The 13,668-nt window shown below is 50.8% G+C and overlaps 1 protein-coding gene across 2 annotated transcripts in view; it reads left to right on the top strand.

The window, feature by feature from the left end:
* Window positions 1–13,668, top strand: part of LOC140733080 (protein capicua homolog) — a 93,475-nt gene that overhangs the window by 43,244 nt on the left and 36,563 nt on the right. Inside the window, exon 1 of one of the 2 annotated variants that reach the window (XM_073055917.1) lies at window positions 819–2,958. The exons of the other annotated variant lie outside the window; for it this stretch is intronic. Coding sequence (XP_072912018.1) covers window positions 2,910–2,958 — 49 coding nt within the window. The 5' untranslated portion in view covers window positions 819–2,909. Of the gene's footprint in view, window positions 1–818; window positions 2,959–13,668 lie in introns of those variants that run through there. 2 annotated transcript variants of the gene reach the window in all.

Here is a 13,668-nt window from a genome sequence, read left to right as displayed (position 1 = left end):
CCCCTCCTTCCTTCCTCCCTCCCTCATTCTTCCCTACCCTATGTCCTAATGCCCACTCCTCTTCATCATCCCTCATACATCTCACCCTTTGTATTCTGCTGGGTGGGACGTTGACTGTACTTCCTTTTTCTATTGAGTCTTACGTCATCTGACCCTCGTTATGATTGGTTAATGCCCCTATCAATCATGTCTCTCCGGTCCAATCTCTGCGCTGACTGTTCCTCGACCTCGTCCCGCTCCCACTTTGAGTCATGCTGTTCCTCAAACTCATTAGCATACTACAACTTCACCTGCCAATCCCAGAGCGGCACTCAGCGGGCAACGCCATCCCTCGCTCCGTGAACCGGTCCGCAGGGTACGAGCCAATAAGAGGCGGCAGTGGCTAATGCTGCGGCTGATTGATGTTAGCGTCGGTTTTATTGGCCAAGGCGCTGGAGTAGGGGGAGCTGGAATTGATATTAATTGATGTGTGGGTTCCGCCTATTGGCCTTTTACTACACGGACGGGGAGTGCAACCCGGTTAATGGCATGGCCGGTCGGAATGACCAATGAGATGGGAGCGAAGGCGGAAACTATGTTGATTGATGGCATGGTCAGACAGATTGCCCAATGGTGTTGGAGCAGAGGCGGTCTCTGATTTTGATTGATGGAGTTCTCGTCGATGCTCTCGTTGTTGGGGGCGAGATTGACGAGTGATTGACAATCAGGGCAGGCCTGCGAGAGGACAACAGATTTGAATGGCGGGGCGAACCGAGCTGCGATTGGCGGAGTAGGGAGGGGCGCGGCGCAGGCGCATAGGTTTCGACCCCGCCCAGGTGTCTCGGGCGGTTCAGGGAGTGTGGGAATGGCTGCGGCGGCGGAGCGGGAGCGAGAGGCCGCGAGCGAAGCAGGAAGCAGGGCGGCCGACCGTTTGGAACGGCGCTGATAGCTGAACGAGTGGTTGGCGGAGTGGTCGGAGCCCCTTCCGGGGAGACGCCGGCTGGGAGAACGGGGCACTACTGGCAGTGAGAGCAGAATCTAGGCAGCAAAGGAGGGAGGGAGTATAGGGGCACTACAGCCAGAGAGGGAGAGTACAGGCGAGGGGGGGTGGTGAAAGGTGTAGGGACACTACAGGCAGAGAAAGGAGGGGTTATAGAGTACCACCAGCGAGGGGGGAAGAGAGTACAAGCAGAGAGAGGAGGGGGAGTGTAGGGACACTACAGTCAGTTAGAGGAGGGGAGAACACAGGCAGTGGGAGGAGTAAAGGGACAGTACAGGTAGAGGAAGGGTGAGTAGAGGGGTGGTAGGGAGGAAAGCACAAGAGACAGAAGGGAAATACGGACTGTACAGTCCTACAGGGTGTGTACAACACTACAGGAAGGATAGAGAATAGTTAGTGAGAGGGTCACAAGGCTGATAGAGGGGTATAGGCGGTGAAGGGGAGTGCAGAAGCACTGACAGAGTACAGGGGAGGGAAGGGAAAGTACAAAGGGAGTACAAATAGTAAGGAGATAAACAAGGTGGGGTCAACAGGCAGTGGGTCAACAAGCTCAGGGAACAGGCAGTGAGGGAAAAGTATCAGGAGTACTGTAGCAGGTGAAAACGGCACAGTAAGGGGAGAGTACAGGTGAGGAGAGCAGACTACGGGGAGTGACAGGAGGGAGTAAAGCCGGTCTGAAAACAAGGGGCAACAGGTAGAGGGGTTAGGGTACACGTGGGCGTGAGGGAACAAGTGCAGGCAACTAAGGGGAAGGAACAGGAAGATAAGCAGGTTGAGTGAATGTACCAGCGGGGAACAGGGAGGCAACAAGAGAATATTTGGGGAGCGCAAGAAAGGAGTGGAACAATAGTGACAGGGAACTAAGTGGTGATAGGACAGTCAGAGGAAAAGGACTTTGGGCGGGGATTACAGAGAGAGACGGGTAGTTTCGCCGGGCAGAGGGGAAGACCTTAACTTGGCACAGAGGAGAGCCATCCCCGTGAGTGTAACGGGACAGCGCAGAGGGAGTATACAAACCAGACGAGGGCTGGGCAACGGCTACAAGGGAGGCGGAGGCATCACAGAGAGAGAGAGGACGAGGGTCAAGAGCAGACGCTGGGAGACGAGGTGGGTGTATAGGAGCAAGAACCTACAGCAAAAGGCAAGGGGGTGCAGAGAGAAGTCGTGAAGTGGTTAGACAGAGGGGTCTTCGCGGGAGGGTGGAGTACAGGGGGACCCGACAGTAGAAAATCTCCACTGACGGCACTCATCAAGGGCGCCCACCTCGTTCATAGGCAGCAAAGTGCGTGAGGAAGAGAGTCTGGGAAGAGTGCCTCACTCCCCGCGCTCCGCCCTTGGCCGGAGTGATGCTCCGTCCAACGCCGGACCCCAGGGGAAGGTGTCGGCGCCCTAACGCGGAGCTCCGGTTTCTCCACGCCGGTCGCAGAGCAAATCCTCTCAGTCCACCACGCCCCACTGCCGTCCGGGAGACAGTTTCTCTCCTTGAGCCGTAGCTGGAGAGTTCAGCTGACCTACCGCAGGAAGCTAGCGGAGCTGTGAGCGCGGCCACCCCTTTTGGCCCGGAGGATGCCCTAGAGAGCCCCGAGAGGCTTGGGCAGTCATCAGCTGAAATCGTGTCCGGTTCAAAGTTGTTACTTCTCACTCTCCGGACTTCTCCCGCCACCCTTGCAGCGGGTAGTAGTCCCGATCGCACCCACCCCACCGAGGAGGGAACCCTCGTTGGTGCACCGTACAACAGCATTTCTGCTGGAACTTGGATTTTGGGGAGACTCGGTGGAAGGACCTGCGCCGCCCTAGCGGGGACGCCCAGAGTGGAATGGTCGACCCCCTCGGTTGTGGGTGACCGGGGGGGCTGTGTGTGTGAGAGAGGGGAGAAGGGTGTTCATTTCTCCGCCCTGATTGCCGGACCCCGGACGCGGAATCGCCAGCTATGTACGCCCCGGCCGTGACTCCGCAGCGGAGTGGGCTCAGCATGTTCGGTCAGTGAGAGCGGCTCACGTTCATTCTATTCTCCCCCTCCCCTCCCCCGGGTTCGCAGCGGGTGGGGATGGAGTTCAGTCTGTGTACCGCGGGATTGTTTAGAATGGGGCGATTTGGGTGGAGGGTTTCGTCTGGGGAGTGATGGGGGGAGGTGGTGGTGTTTGTGTACCTGGCTATGTCGCGATCTGGTATTGTGGCCCTGCCCTCGACCCTTGACCCTCCACCCTACCTACTTTCATCTCCAGGCTCCTCCTCTCCACTCATCCTCCTCCTTTCTCCCAGCCCCTTCCCTCCCACTCCTTCCCACCTCTCTCTCCCACACACACTACCCTCTTCCTACCTCCCTTCCCCCTCCCCCCAGACCCACCTGTTGACTGTGCGCTGCGTGACCTCAGGAGAGTTTATGTAAGCTGCCTTTGACGATGTTGGCAGGCCGACGGTTGTGCAATGGGTTTTGGTTGGTCGGCATGGATCTGGTGGGCTGAGGGGTGATGCACTCTCCATGTGTATTTCCCTCTTCCCACTCTGTGTGTGGGACATGTCCGCCAGTGGGGGTGTGTGGCTGTGTAGTTTAATTGCCTTCCCTGTGACCCCGTGATGTGTAGGGCAGGTGGGTTAATCTGCTGTCAATTGCTCACCCTATCAAGTCTGTGTGTGGAAGGGGTGGAATATCTGATGTGGGAGGGGGATGAGTGTGAAAAGGGATTGGTGTGATCAGACACTTGACCATCAGCATGGATTCAATGGGCCGAAGGGCCTTGCCTCCTCACTGTTGACTTGAAGGGCTTCACGGTGGAGACCTCACCACAAGCGGCAGGGCCCCGCGGGGCTCCTGAGAGATGCACGATCCCGCTCATCTTTGCCACCCCCAGTTCAGCCATTCCCCTCGCTGTGGCAGATGATGTGAGCCAAAGCCCCGCCTCCTGACCCCGGCACTCATCCCGAGCCCGGAGCTGGGGGAATGAGCGGCGGTTTCACCAGCAGGGGAGGCGTTCTGCCGGTGCCAGCACCCCTCGTCGCCTCCCCATAATTAGCCCGTCAAGTTTGAGAGGGGGCTCTGTAATTAATCTGTCGGGGAAGTGGGGGGTCTCTGTAATTAGTGCGGTGGTAATTACTGGGTCCGCGAGGGCTGGGGACAGTCTGTGATTATCTGCCTGCGCGGCGCTGGGGTTTAATAACCGGGTTTGGCTGACGAGGGGCTGCTGCCAGTGAGTGTATTAAAAAAAAACCATGTGGTACAATCGTGTCTGTTGGTGGCAGCAATTGGTTTATTATTGTCACATGTAGCAATATAGAGTGAAAAAGCTTGTCTTGCATACTGTTCATACAGATCAAATTATTACAACAGCGCACTGACGGAGAACAAGCTAAAACAAAATGCAGGATAAAGTGTAACAGTTACAGAGAGAGTGCGATGCAGGTAGACAGTAATGATTATAATGAGGTAGATTGTGAGGTCAAGAGTGTATGGTATCATACTAGGGAATCGTTCAGTAGTTTTATAGCAGCAGGATAGAAGCTGTATTTGAGCCGTGTGATACATGATTTCAGGCTTTTGTACTTTCTGTCTGATGGGAGGGTCTTTGATTATGTTGGCTGCTTTAGCAAGGCAGCGAGAACTATAGACTGAATATATGGAGGGGAGTCTGGTTTCTGTGATGTGCAGAGCTGTGTTCACAACCCTCTGCAGTTTCTTTTGGTCACAGGCAGAGCAGTTGCTATACCAAGCTGTGATGCATCCAGATAGGATGCTTTCTATGGTGCATCAGTTAAAATTGGTGAGGGTTGACTGGCATATGCCAAATTTCTTTAGCCTCCAGCAATGCTGATGTGATTTCATGGCTGTGTCATCTTTGTGGTTGGACCAGGACAGGCTGCTGGTGATGTTCACTGCTGGGAACTTGAACCTCTTAACCTCAACACCACTGATGTAGACAGTCCTCTTCAATGACCTTTTATTTTCCATTGAGGGAAAGGTTGTCATGACACCATGTCACTAGGTTATCTTTCTCTTTCCTGTACTGTCATCGTTAGCCCACTCCCACCTTACCTGTTCTCTCTCTTCCCCCACCCCCACTGACCTGAGGGGGGGGGGGGCAGGGCACAAACAATCATCCTCGCTGGTCTGCTGGCCCAACATCCTACCATGGATGTTCTACATCACACATCCACTCTGAAGGCCTAGACCTGCCCTGACCTCTAATTCTTCCCACATCACTGTCCCTGACCCCTACCTTAACCAAAACCACCCCTATAACCCTAAAGACAAGAAGGTCTGGGTGAGGAGCTCGATGGAGAACTTCAGCTCAATGCCATCTTGAATGGAGAGCTCTGCTTCCTTTCCAAATCCCAGCTGTGTGTGGGTTTGGTGGGTTGTTTCGGGGGAGGTAATGGAAACTTTTATAAAACATTAGCCAGACCACAGCCGAGATACGGATCATCATGTTGTAGGAAGGAAGTGACTGGAGAGGGTGCAGAGGAGACTTCCCACTGTATTGCCTGGTACAGAGCGCTCCAGTGAAGAGAGAGGCTCCAACGGTTCTCGCTGGAGCGGAGGGAGCTGAGAGGGATGTGTTAGAATTATCGAGAAGGGGAGCTGATTAGGAACTCTTCCCCACAATCACATGTCTAAGGTAAGAGAGCATAGATTTAGGGTAAGGACAGGTGTGTAGAGGGGTTCGAAGGAGGGTTGTTTCCCCAGGAGTTGGGGTAGGGGATTGGAGGCTGGAACCTGGAACACTGCCCGAGGGGGTGGTGCGGTAAGAGACTCTCACAGCACTGAAGAAGTATCCAGATAGGCACAAGAGGCCAAGGGATAGAGATGGAGACTGACTGCTGGGGAATGTGGTTGGTGTAGGTGGAGACGGGGGTCAGGCACCCAGAACAAGCTCCTTCCTTTGAAATGCTGGACAGGGTTATTTGGAGTTTGTGAGCAGCTGTGGTCCTGGTGGTGAGAGAGTCCCAAATGACGGGGCGCAGAGACAAAATAAGGGGCTGGTCCTTTAACAAACAAGAGAAAATCAGCAAATGCTGGAGGAACTCAGCAGGCCAGGCAGCATTTAGGAAAAAAGTACAGTCGGCGAGTTGGGCTAAAACTCAGAAAAGTGGGGTCTTCCAGTGGCTTCTTATTTTAATTCCACTTCCCATTCTGATATGCCTATCCATGGCCTCTGCTATTGTGATGAGGCCACACTTAGGTTGAAGTAACAACACCCTGTATTAAATTTGGGTAGTTTCCAACCTGATGGCGTGAACATCAATTTCTCAAATTTCCAGTAATGCCCCACCCCCCTTTCCCTCTCTCCTTATGTCCATGTCCGCCCATTGCCTCCCTCTGGTGCTCCTCCCCCCCCATTCTCCCTCTTCCTTCTCCCATTCCCCATGTCTCTTTCACCAATCAACTTCCCAGCTTGTTACTTGATCCTTCTCCCTCCAGGTTTCACCAACACCTGGTGTTTCACACTCCCCTCATCCCACTTTTAAATTTACTCCCCAGCTGTTTTCTCCAGTCCTGCTGAAGGTTCTCATCCTGAAATGTCAACTGTACTCTTTTCATAGATGCTGCTTGGCCTGCTGAGTTCCTCCTTCATTTTGTGTGTGTTGGCTGGTCCTTTAAAAACATTTCTTCTCTCAGTGGGGGGTTGGGGGGGTGAAATCTCTGAAATGCATTGTCCCCAGAGACAGTGGAGGCTGGATCTTTGGAGGTACTTAAAGTGGAGTTGGATAAATGTTTGGAAGATCAAAGAATTGAGCTGTTACGGGTAACTGGCACAGAACAGAAGTTGAGGCCAGCATAGGTCAACCATGATCACTGGAAATCAGTTTATTATGGTCACATGTGCCCAGATACAGTGAAAAACTGTACTCTGTAAGCCATCCAGATAGATCATTACGTAAGCATGAGAGACTGCAGATGCTGGGAATCGAGCGCAGTACACACAAAATGCTGAGGAACTCAGCAGGTCAGGTAGCATCTGTGGAAGGAGTTAAGTGTTACCTATGCGCAGAGCAAAAGCAACAGTAATAGTGCAGTAGGATTATATGTTTTTACTGAGTCATTAGCCGCGACACATGCTGGGTAACGTATAGTGCAGGAGCAACGAGCTGGGACCCTAAGACAAAATGCCCACACGAAAAGAAAGAGGCCAAATCAATCCATTGCGTGATTAATCAGCTACACGCGCTTGCTTCATTCTCGCAGTCGATCCAATATGGTTCAATAAATAGTTGACATTTCGGACTGAGACCCTTCATCAGAGCTGGAAAGGAAGGTGGAAGAAGCCAGAATAAGGAGGTAGGGGAAGGTGGGGGGGGGGGGGGGCGCACAAGCTGGGAGGTGATAGGTGGTAAAGGGCTGAACAAGGAGGAATTTGCATGGTTAAGTACTTTGAGGAAAATAGAATGCAGAATAAAGTGTTACGTTTGTAGAGCAAGTTCAGTACAGGCAGACAATAAGGTGCAAGGGCAGTGATTGGGTAGATTGGGAGAGCTTTTAGTGTATGAGATGTCTGTTCATGACGCTGATGACAGTACGATAGAAGATGCCTTGAGCCATTGGGGCACAGAACAGTATAACACAGGAACAGGCCCTTCGGCTTGTGATATTGTGCCAAATTAAACTGGTCTCTTTTGGCAGTATGTAGCCTGTATCTCTCCATGTTTCTACCCAAGAGCCTCTTAAATGCCATATCTGCCTCCACTACCACCCTTGGCAATACATTCCAGGCACCCATCACTCTAAGATTTAAAAAAAAGACTTGCCCCTCTCTCCTTAAATGCTTGTCCTCCAGTATAAATCTATTCCGCCCTGGGCAAAGGATACCATCTGTCTACTCTATTTACACATCTCATACTCTTTTAAAAACTTCTCCCCTTGCCCTCTGCCACACCAGAGAAAAGAAAGATCTTCCAAACATTTATCCAACTCCACCTTAAGTACCTCCAAAAATCCAAGCTCCACTGTCACTGGGAACAATGCATTTCAGAGATTCCCCCCCCCCCCCCCCCCCAGTGAGAGAAAAAATGTTTTAAAGGACCAGCCAACACACACAAAATGAATGAGAAACTCAGCAGGCCAGGCAGCATCTAGGAGTTTGTCTCCTTATATTACATGATCTTCAATCCAAGCAGCATCCCCTCCAAAGCCTCCATCTCCTTCCTGTAACTGAATGCAGTATTCCAGACAAGGCCCAGAGATTTACAACCTACAATGTAATTTGAACTCAGTGCCTTGACTAGTAGTCAAGCATGGCGCTCACTTCCTCTACCAACCCGTTGACTTGTGCGGACGCTTTCAGACTCTTGGACCTCAAGCTCATCGAGAGGCTGATCGTATTGTCCTTGACAATGCTCACATGGAATGGTGGGATGAGCAGCAACCCTTGCCGTTACCTTGTGTGCGATTATCAGTAAAACATTGGAGAGAGGGCCATTATGTCCTGACCTCTCCAATGACTGTTCTACACCAACTCACGGGACACTGATGGATTCCTGAGCATTTCACTGCACTCTCTGTGCGTGCCCAGTTGGAAAACTTGTACAATATTATTCCAGAGCGTGCGCTCACTGACCCTTGCATGAAACACCATTACTTTCTCTGGACCTCATGAAATACACATCCCCTGTACAGACATTGCCTTCTGAAGGGGTTGGGTGGAAACAGTTCAACTCTGCCCACGTACCTGTGCTATCTAGAACAGAGATCAAGGTCACTCAACTGTTGCCCCACCCAAATATTCAGTCCCACTGCATGCATTCTCCCTTGACCTTGAGTGTTTGATGGGACAGGGTAGAGGGAGCTGCGCTCCGTTTGACCCCTGGAGTGTATGATGGGATGGTGTAGAGGGAATTGGAATCGGTGTCTGACCCTGGGAGTAGGGGATGGTGTGAAGGGAGTTTCAATCACTGTCTGACCCTAGGAATGTGTGATGGGATGGTGTAGAGGGAATTGGAATCAGTGTCTCACCCTGGGAGTAGGGGATGGTGTAAAGGGGGTTTCAATCACTGTCTGACCCTAGGAATGTGTGATGGGATGGTGTAGAGGGAATTGGAATCGGTGTCTCACCCTGGGAGTAGGGGATGGTGTAAAGGGAGTTTCAATCACTGTCTGACTCTAGGAATGTGTGATGGGGTGGTGTAGAGGGAGTTTTAGTCAATGTCTGACCCTGGGAATGTGTGATGGGGTGGTGTAGAGGGAGTTTTAGTCAGTGTCTGACCCTGAGAATGTGTGAAGGGTTCAGAGTGAGATTACTTATCACAGACTGTGTCACTGTGCTGAAGAAGAAGCAGAATTAGCCCAGGAAGACTGAAACCCAACCCCCTGCTCCAACTTCCAGCCCGAGTGTTTGCCTGCTGACTTCCTGCTCTGTGTTTCTGTCCAGCACGGGCCTCCCTTTGTCCTCGGCTCCTTTTCCTTCTGTTGTGTGAAGGTCGCCCCGTTTGTATTTCCCCTTTCCTCACCCTGCTGCTCCCAGCCGTCCAGATGCTCGCGCTTCCTGCACATCTGCAGCGCGTGCTCTGCCGATTGCATCACCTGGGGAGTGGGGGTGGGCAAACTGAGTGCTGAAAGGTCTGAACAGAGTCGATCTGGAGAGGATATTATCAATTGTGGAGGAGTTTAGGGCCAGAGGGTAAAGCCTCAGAATAGAAGGACATCCCTCTAGAAAGAGATGAGGAGGAATTCCTTTAGCCAGAGGATGATGTATCTTTAGAATTCTTTGCCACAGACAACTGTAGAAGCCGAGTCATTGGGTATATTTGAAGCAAAGTGTAACACTTACCCAACAGGCTGGTATATGTCTAGGGGAAAAGGAGATCCAGCCACACACCAACCCACCTCCCGTACATGCAGGTGCTGTGAGAATCGAGTTTATGTCTCGCGCCGCTCACCGTATCAACTTCACACCAAATACCGATATGACATACACTTTATAGAATTTACTAGCATTAACTAAAGAAGTATTAGGCAATACAATATATATATATACAAGGAAAGAAAAAAACAAAAGGCGCCAACTTATCAAAGTTCAGTCAGTGTAGTGCACATCGTAGGAGCTCAATCAACGAATCATCCGACAGCCACGTCGTCGCCCCTGGGACCACCCGGTGGTCTTACGAGCCATCTAGCGCCAGTCGCGGTGGTCCTACGAGCCGTCCAGCGCCCGTCCACCTTCCTCGTCCGTCTCTCCTGCCGACTCCCTTCACCCCCAAGCCCGCGCAACCCCTCCCCCAAGTTCCCAGCCTCACAAAACACAATAACATTCCCCATTGATTAACAAATGAATACAATTACCATATCAGCCATTCTAAAGCGAAACAACGGCGAGAGAAACATTTAACAGACAAAGAAACATTCCTACTCGTAACAAACCAAAGAAGCCCTTTTTAGTAACATACACCGGACATTGTACAAAAGGTTGATAGGTTCTTGACTAGTAAGCGCATCAATGATTACAGGGAGAAGGCAGGAGAATGGGGTTGAGAGGGAAGGTAAATCAGTCTTGATCGACTAGAAGGTCCAGATGGCGTAATTCTGCGCCTATGTCTTGTGGGTTAGAAAGCGGTGGAGGAGGTCATGAATTTTGCATGAGTCACTATCTGTCCGCTCTGGGAGGATTGTTGCAGGAGGGGAGCTGAGGATGTAGCATGTGGGAAGGGAGGCAAAGAGAGAGGAGTAATGAGATGGAGTCACCGAGGTAGGGAGTTCTATGTTGTGCGAGTTGCTTTGAGGAAGGAGTTCTGTTTTGCAGGAATGGTGGTGAGGAGAGGGTTCTTTGTTGCAGGAAGGGGAGTGTGCAGTGTCAGGGGCATATGCAATCCTCTTCCACCACACACCCTCTCCCTCTCTCCCCGTCTCTACACAGAAGTGAAGGGGAGCCTCCCAGGGTCATCCATCCTGATTACCCTCTTGCTCTTCCCTGTTCCCCAGAGTGTTTCCAGTACTGCGGAGTTTTCCCTTGCTTACCAGCTTCCTTGTCCAGGAATCAATCACATCTCCACCACATCCACCTTCTGTAAAGGAGACAGTCTCTGTACATTATGCTGTGGTTTCTCCCAACACCGGGTGGAGTGATGCTCCCTTCAGCCCCATTAAATGGACGTGGTACAGTCGATAGAGCCTTGCCCTCTCAGCACCAGTGAGCCCAGTTCATCCCAACCTCTGTGTGTTTGTGTCCCTCCTACCCCCTTCGGGCAGATGAGGCTTGTCAGACATGGTTGGCAGCTCATTTAGGAGAAGGAAAACTCTGATCTCAAACTTCTGCTGTCTTGTGGCTATACTTACTCACGGCTTTGGGAATAAACCCTGAAGAAAATCCTGGAGCTGGAGTCCCCAAGGCAGTCCTACATTGAGTTCAACACTGATTGGCAGCTCCTGTGGTACTGCTGGAGCTGAACTGTATCAGTCTCTGCCGTTTCTTTGGATTCATGAGTTGTGTGGAGAGGGGCAGCCTGCTACGTGGGCTCTCCATATTGTACTGCTCTGGCGAGGAAGCAACGTCCTTGGTCAGCCTCGACCAGCGGAGGGGCTCCAACTCCTGTTTGTAAGTGTTTGTCCCTTTCCTGCGTATGTCTCACTCCTGTTTGCGTGTGGGGTTTGCACATTCTCCCCGTGACCCTGAAGGTTCCCCCATTGCACCGACATCCCAGAAATTTACATTAGTACGTGGGTGAGAGACGAATCAGGTGGAGAGGAGAGTGCTGTGGAGGTTTGAAATATGGGGAGAGTGAAATGGTGTCAGGTTGGCATGCTCTCTGTTAGCAGAAGAGACTTTCTGTGCTGTAATATACAGCAGCTAGATAGACTTAATGTTGAGATTATTCCACGGGTGGGTACAAGGTGGGGGCACTACTACAAAATGAGGTTCCGGTCATTTAAAACTGGGGTATGTCAAAATTCCTCCTCTGAGGGTGTTTTGTGGGGCTGAAGGTCCTGTTTCCCTTTTGTCTTTCAATCTAAAACCCGATGCTTTGCCTGCCTTGCTGTGTCAGTATGCGAATGTTTGGTGGAAGTTTTGGGAAAGATGTGGGTTTGGGGTTGCGGGTGTTGTGAGCAAAGGGAACATCTGTGAGGGAGTGGATACCAGGAATGTATCGATCGGTGTTAACTGAGAGGTGGTGAATCCCTCTCATTAATGGCAGCTCATCTGTCTGCAAGGGGTTTGGGGGGCAAGAGTGAGGAAAGAGGAGAGCGGGGAAGCACCTAAAATTGATGTTTCTTGTCAGAGCTAATGGAGAAAGCGGCAAGCGGTAAGTGAGAGTGCTCGGTGCTTGAAATGTGCTGCCAGGGGCTGTGATGGAGACGCGTGATAGAAGTGTTTACATTTTTCTTTAACAGCCATTTAACCAGAGAGTGTGGAATTCATTGCAGCACACGGCTGTGGAGGCCGAGTCATTGAGTATATTTCAAGTGGAGGTTGATTGCTTCTTGATTAGTCACGGCATCAAAGGTTACGGGGAGAAGACAGGAGAATGGGGTTGAAAAGGATATTAAATCAACCATGATGGATTGACGGAGCAAACAAATTGCCTAATTCTGCTCATGTGCAGGAAATGGAGGGATATGGGCTCTATGTGGAGTTGGTTAGATTTGTCAACGAGAGTTGTGGACACAGCTCCATATTTTAGGGAGCCCAACCTTCCTTCAGTAGACTTGGTCTATACTTCTCATTGCTTCAGTAAAGCAGTCAGCATAATCAAAGACCCCACCCACCCCAGATATTCTCTCTTCTCCCCCCCCCCCCTCCTATTTGGCAGAAGATAAAAAAGTCTGAAAGCACATACCATTGGGCTCAAGGACAGTTTCTACCCCACTGTTATCAGACTCTTGAGCAGGACCACCTATACAATAAAATGGAGTCTTGACCTCACAATCTACCTCATTTATGATCTTGCACTTTACTGTCTGCCCACATTGATAGCTGTTACACTTCATTCTGGATTCTGTTATTTCATATTTTATCCACGTACTGTGTAATGATCTGATCTGTATGAACTGTAAGCAAGGCAAACTTTTGACTGTACCTTGGTACATGTAACAATAATAAACCAATTCCAATTCCCTTGCACCTTATTGTCTGCCTGCAGTGCACTTCCTCTCTACCTGTAATATTATTCCGTATCAATTTTTCACCTTGTTCTGCCTCAGTGCACTGCGAAATGATCTGATCTGTATGAACAGTGTGTAGTATTAAAGATTAATTTGTCACGTACATCGAAACACATCAGCAAGGGTTGTGTTGGGCTGCCCGCAAGTGTCACCATTCTTCCAGCACCAGCATAGCAGGGCCACAATTCACTAACTCTAACCTGAACACAAGATGCTGGAAATCCAGAACAACAGTCCTCGATCCAATTCTGACACTTCTCTCCCCTTTCTTGATTCTTAGTCCATTTCTGACACCTCTCTCCCCTTTCTTGATCTCCCTGTCTCCGTTCTGGACACAACCTGCTGGTCTCTTTTATAAATTTACTGACTCCCACAGTTATCTTGACTATATCTCCTCCCACTCTCTCCCCTGAAAAATGCCATTCCTTTTTTTCAGTTCCTTCATCTCTGCTGCATCTGTTCCAGGATGAGGCTTTTCAGGACATCGGAGATATCCTCCAAGATCAGGGTTTCAGTTTCTCTTCCTCCACCATTGATGCTTCCCTCAGCTGCACTCCCTTTCCCAGTCATTTGCTCTTACCCCATTTTCCCGCTGCCTTAACAA

The sequence above is a fragment of the Hemitrygon akajei genome, chromosome 1 (assembly GCF_048418815.1).
Source record: "Hemitrygon akajei chromosome 1, sHemAka1.3, whole genome shotgun sequence".
NCBI lineage: Eukaryota > Metazoa > Chordata > Chondrichthyes > Myliobatiformes > Dasyatidae > Hemitrygon > Hemitrygon akajei.
This window is presented reverse-complemented; position numbering and strand designations above follow the sequence as displayed.